At 33.5% G+C, this 5,377-nt stretch overlaps 1 protein-coding gene across 1 annotated transcript in view; it reads right to left on the reverse strand.

Moving 5' to 3' along the window:
- Positions 1-4,086: 4,086 nt before the first annotated feature.
- LOC110410369 (uncharacterized) overlaps positions 4,087-5,377 on the reverse strand; it is a 4,134-nt gene continuing 2,843 nt past the window's right edge. Inside the window, exons 2-3 of the mRNA XM_089782643.1 lie at positions 5,276-5,377; positions 4,087-4,640 (exon numbers count right to left, since the gene is read on the reverse strand). The exon at positions 5,276-5,377 is cut by the window's right edge and continues 154 nt beyond it. Coding sequence (XP_089638769.1) covers positions 4,255-4,640; positions 5,276-5,377 — 488 coding nt within the window. The 3' untranslated portion in view covers positions 4,087-4,254. The remainder of the gene's footprint in view (positions 4,641-5,275) is intronic.

A 5,377-nucleotide genomic window follows, 5' to 3' on the forward strand; every position in this document is an offset into this window, starting at 1 on the left:
AAAAACGTGGCGTTTGATGGGGCTTCTTAGGGCAAATGCACGTAAAAGGTTGAATTCCCCCCTCTCCCCCCCCGCCCCCAGCTTTTTTTTTTTTTGCCCTAATCTATCTGGTAAAAGTTAATTGGTTAATTACGTAAATAAGCTCCAAATTATATAAAAAATTAATTTAACTTTTATCTTTTTATTACATTCAAATAAATTTTTAAATTTTTATTTTAAATTAACTGTTATTAATAAAAATTAATTAATATCATTTTATTTTTTATATAAAAATAAACATGTCATCCTGATAACATAAATATCACGTGTTAAATAACATAATATAAAAATTTATTAATTATGAATTTAGTTTTTTTATTTTTTTACCTATTTAAATACCTAAAATTTATTAATTAAGAATTTTAAAAAAATTAATTATTTGAAATTGATTATCATCTTTCTTAATTGATTATCATCTCAAAATTAAAATCGTCATTTTTAATAAAAAAAATTTTCACTTTTCTCAATATTGTCTAAACTCAACGTACATTATAATTAGAATATTCTATTTTTATTTACAAATTCTTATTTTTTAAAAAAAATTATTTTTTTAGAAAATTTTAAATTTTCAAAAACTGTAAAAGATATAAGAAAATAATCTATTATTATTGATAAATAAAATTCAACACCATTAGATTTTTCTTATAGATTTTAGAGAAGAGAAAAGCATCCAATTTTCCTTACAAATTCTATTATTTTTTTTATTGTGAAACAATATTATATATTTTTATTAGTTTCAATATTATAAATGTTGTGTGATGCACCTTTATTCTTTCTTTTCACAAAATTATTTTTGGGTATTTTCAAAATTTTTTATATCAACTTTTAATCAAACAATAATAGTTTCAATCAAACTAGAAAAAATTGAATTCAGTTTTTTTTATTAGGAAGTATGACTTCAATTAAGAAGATAATAATAGTAAGAAATGATGGTAATTAATTTAAAATAATTATTTTTTAATTTTTTATTATAGATCCTTAATTAATAATTTTTGAACATTTAGAATGAAAAAAATATAATTCTGAATCAATAATTTTTTATATTAAATTATATATTGACATCATCAATATGATACATCAATATGTCATACGACAGCTAACGTGATATAAAAAATTATTAAATATATTATAGACAAACAGAAGTTAATCAACAGTTAATAAAAAAAGTTTATTTGAGAAAAATAAAAATTTAAAAGTTTATTTGAGTGTAATAAAAAAATAAAAATTAAATTAACTTTTTCAATATAATTTAGAAACTTATTTGAGTATTTAATAAAATTAATTTTACGTTAAAAATCAATGCTGTGGGTTTTAAGGTCAAGCGGGGAGTGAAGACTGTGTTTTCAGATGTTGGGATTTTAGCGCAGTTGGGTGAATGTGAGTCGTTGGATCTGATGATGATCCGGTTAGATTTTGTGGTTGGAAGGAAGTGGGTCCTATCATGTGGGCCCCACGCCCGTTGGACCTTTTGGAATCTAACGCATTGTTGTGAAAAATTGAAAATGTGAGGTGTGAAACAGGTGGATAAGAAGCCAAGAAATTAACAAGACATATGGCTGGCATGCAAACGCGTTGGACCCAGTTGATAGATGTAACTGAAATTTGGATGGGCAGGTGATTGTAATTTGCTGTGTCTATTACCAACTTCCCATTGGTGATAGAAAACATTATTTATAATAAAATTTTTTGTATTTATTACAATAATTAATAATATACATGATAAGTTTTAATATATTAAAAAAATTAGTTAACATAATAATTTTAAAAAAAAGGTTTTCAAGATACTCATAAATGTAAAAAAATTTTAAAAAAAAATTATTAAAGGATGTCCTTAGAACACTCTTTAAAGTTCGTTAAAATTCTATTTATAATAATATTTATGTATTATAAGCGTTGAAAGTTAATATAACGAATTTTAATAAATCGAGAGAAAATATTATTATTTTATATAATAACTGTTTAAAATATATTAACCCATTCATTAGTAAAATTTAATAATTTTAAATAGAAGATAAATAGAAGATAAACAAAAATATCCCATGTTGGGTTAAACACACATGAACAGAAGGTCCCATTGGAGCAGGGGCCATGGCCATGGGGTCAGAAATTAGAGTGCGGCAATGTTCACGTTTTTGTCATTTTATTAGTCTTTACAGTAATATACAGCTCCTTCGCCTTTATATCCGGGCAGTTTCCTCTATTTGTAACTTGTAAGAGAAAGATTACCATTTAAAGTATACAATAGAGGATAAAAAGACAAGTTTGACTAAAGAATAAAACAAATGTTTGAGAAGGAAGTTAAATCCTGTCAAATCTTTTCGCTTGTTTGGATAAAATCTGCATCAGTAACATGAGCATCATCTTTATCTGGTAAGTGAATAAGGCAAAGCCAAATAAGCATTCCTGCTTTAAGTAAGTTTAAACAAGCACAAAAAGTAGACCAAGAATCAAGGTGCATGGAATGGTGAAAAGTGGTTCCCACGTGCTGAATGACAAAGCCATAGATTTTTTTACCTCTTCAATTTCTCGACCTTGCCTACCAGTGGCTTATCCCCGTTTGAAACGGCACCAACTGCGATAAAACTGCTGCAATGGAGCCACAGCCCAAAGGCAAATTACTACAACAAGCACACTCTCTTAGCACCCGGAAACCGGCATTCCTCGGACTCCTCAATGAAGCGAAGGAACCATATTTGCTTCTCACACTTCATTGGAAAATGCACTGTCTTTTTCATTCCACATTGCAGCAATGAAGCACGTTTTTGAGGTTGTTTCGGCTGAAGCATTATGAGATTGCGCTTTCGACGAACTTTTCTGCAGAGCAGATGGAGACTTGTTGCTCTGAGGAGGTTAGAAAAGAGGTTATCTCAAGATCAGCAGCCAGTGCGTGCAACTTCAACCCATAGAGAAGAGGATTTCGAAAGCTCCGAGGAGGCATTTTCTGTGTCAGAGTTGTGGCTGGCTGCAACAGACTCGACAAGCACAGTGTACGTGACAACATCATAAATGGATAAAAATTGGTCGATGGTGGGTAAAGAGTTCTCAGCCTTGGATTTAGAGGAGAGTTCTGAAAACAGGTTGAAAATATAGGGGCATAAAATTAGGCACGGAAAATTTTTGCTATTCAAAGACTGGTTCTCTGGTGGAACGGTAGTCTTTTGATCTATTAAAAAACACGCAGTTGGTGTCAAAACACGTGCTCCAATCATAATTTCTGGGTTCGACAGGTAAAAGCTGCTGCCACGAACAGCAGGAATAGGAGCAGCCGGCGGCATGACCGGAATCGTTCCATCAATGGTTTATGGTTGTAGGGACGTGCAGGTGAGGAAAATGAAGCTTTTGAACCCAAGGAGCCATGGGAGAGTGGTGAGAGAGGTCATGCCAAGCAGTGGCACTCGTGGACGATTGTTTTTCACTGACCATAAAGACGCTTGCATTATGTTAGGAGATTTCAACTATGAATTAAGACATGGAAAAAAAAAAAGATTAGATTCATGATGAAGCCATGAACGAAGTCGCTTTCATATGCAGACAAAAAACATGCAACCTTGTGATGAAAACATCGAAAAGGGAAGGGCAAGTGGCTGGAGAAAACCCAGTATAAATCGGGAGGATGGGTAGGGGTTCAGTGCACGAGCGGCGTTCCTACCCTCAATCTGCCCCTATATTAGTAAACAAATCAGCACGAATTGTGAGTATCCGAATCTACCCCATATCAACTATGATTTGCTCATGAATTGTTAGTCCTGCAAGAATGTGATTGATCATGAGAGGTGTAGAATAGAGACTGCTGTTTTAAAGAATGTCCCAATCTTTAAGTACGGGGGGTGTAACACACCAAACAGCTGCAGTATTTATGATGCAAGCACTTGGATTTTCAAGTGCACTGTAGACCATACCATGCTTTGCACTCTGGCTTTTACTCCGAGTTCCTACGAAATTGCTAAATAGAACTACCAGCAACTAGGTGTACTGATATACAATATTAATTGTGAGCTAGCATATAAGGAATTTCCCGCTACCATCCGGAAAAAAGAAACACCAAGATTAAAACAAGTGAATTTTTCTCTGAGAACAAAAGCGGCCTGCTAAAAGTCACATTCACAAAAACCATTTACTTAAAGTTTATTTTGCATTGACAAAAGAAACAGGAGAGGGTACATGTTCATATGTGAGAATTTAAAATGAAAAGCAAAACCCGAAGCTCTTCCCAGATTACCGCACTGGTTGCTGATTGTAGTGATTCTTCTCCTTTTTCTTAGCAGCAGCAAGCCTTGCACTCCTTGCAGCAGCCTCATTGGCAGCTGCTCGGGCAGCAGCATCCATCTCTTTACCTGATTTTTTCTTCTTCATAGAAACTACTTTTTTCAGCCGTTCTTTCACATCAACTGCAGATGTCTCTTCTGGCTTCTCAGTTTCACCAGTTTCTTCAGTGTCATTTCCAGCATCAATGCCTTCAGGCTGGCCCTGCGATAATTCTTTCACCTCCTTTGTCGATTTATCCTTCTTTTTCTTCTTTTTGGCACTTTTGCTCTCAGCAGGAGCATTCTCTTTCTTTTCCATTTCTCCATTGCTGTCTGAATTTTTCCCCTCTGCAATGCCTGCAATCAGGGAATTGTTCATCTCACGTAAGAAAAACTACTAAACAATCAATCAAAGAAAGTAACAAACAGAGCAGAATATTTACACCAAATAAACAATGCAATAGTGAAAAAAAAAATTTCACCACTAAAAGTGGTCTCAGTTCCAAGTCATATGGCAAGGCATAGATGTCCAACTCCAACCTTTAGAAGATTACAATTTCAACCCATTACATTCTCAGATAAATGATTAAAGAACATGCTGGCGAATAATTGCTATCCCGGTCTTGTACTACAGCTAGTAAATGATAGCAGCACAAAAATGTGGAAAGCAAACCATTTAGGACAAGAGATAGAAAACATGAAGATTAACGAGAGTTCCAGTTCACCAGATCGAGCTTAACCAGACACATAACAAATGAACCAAGAAAAATAATGACTTCTAAAGAGAGTGCTTCCTGAATTCTTCATTGTTAAACTAGGACAGCATTTCAGTCTCCGAAAGGTAATGAAGCACTTCCAATTTTTATAGTGGATATATGTTTTCTTCTACCTATTTCAGCATTAAAATTATGTCCCATTGAAAAGAAATCAGACAAAACATCTATCTGAGAATGAGGGGAGACTAATACACGTGTGTAATAAGAGTAAATTACCATGGGAGTCATTTGGGCCACTTGACTCTGGTTTGGTAAATCCTAACTCTGCAAGAACAGCATCCAGTTCCTCAAGCCCCTTCTTCTTCAGTTCCTTCTTTG

The sequence above is a fragment of the Theobroma umbraticum genome, unplaced genomic scaffold (genome assembly GCF_002168275.2).
Source record: "Theobroma umbraticum cultivar Fairchild unplaced genomic scaffold, ASM216827v3 scaffold_56.0, whole genome shotgun sequence".
Lineage (NCBI taxonomy): Eukaryota > Viridiplantae > Streptophyta > Magnoliopsida > Malvales > Malvaceae > Theobroma > Theobroma umbraticum.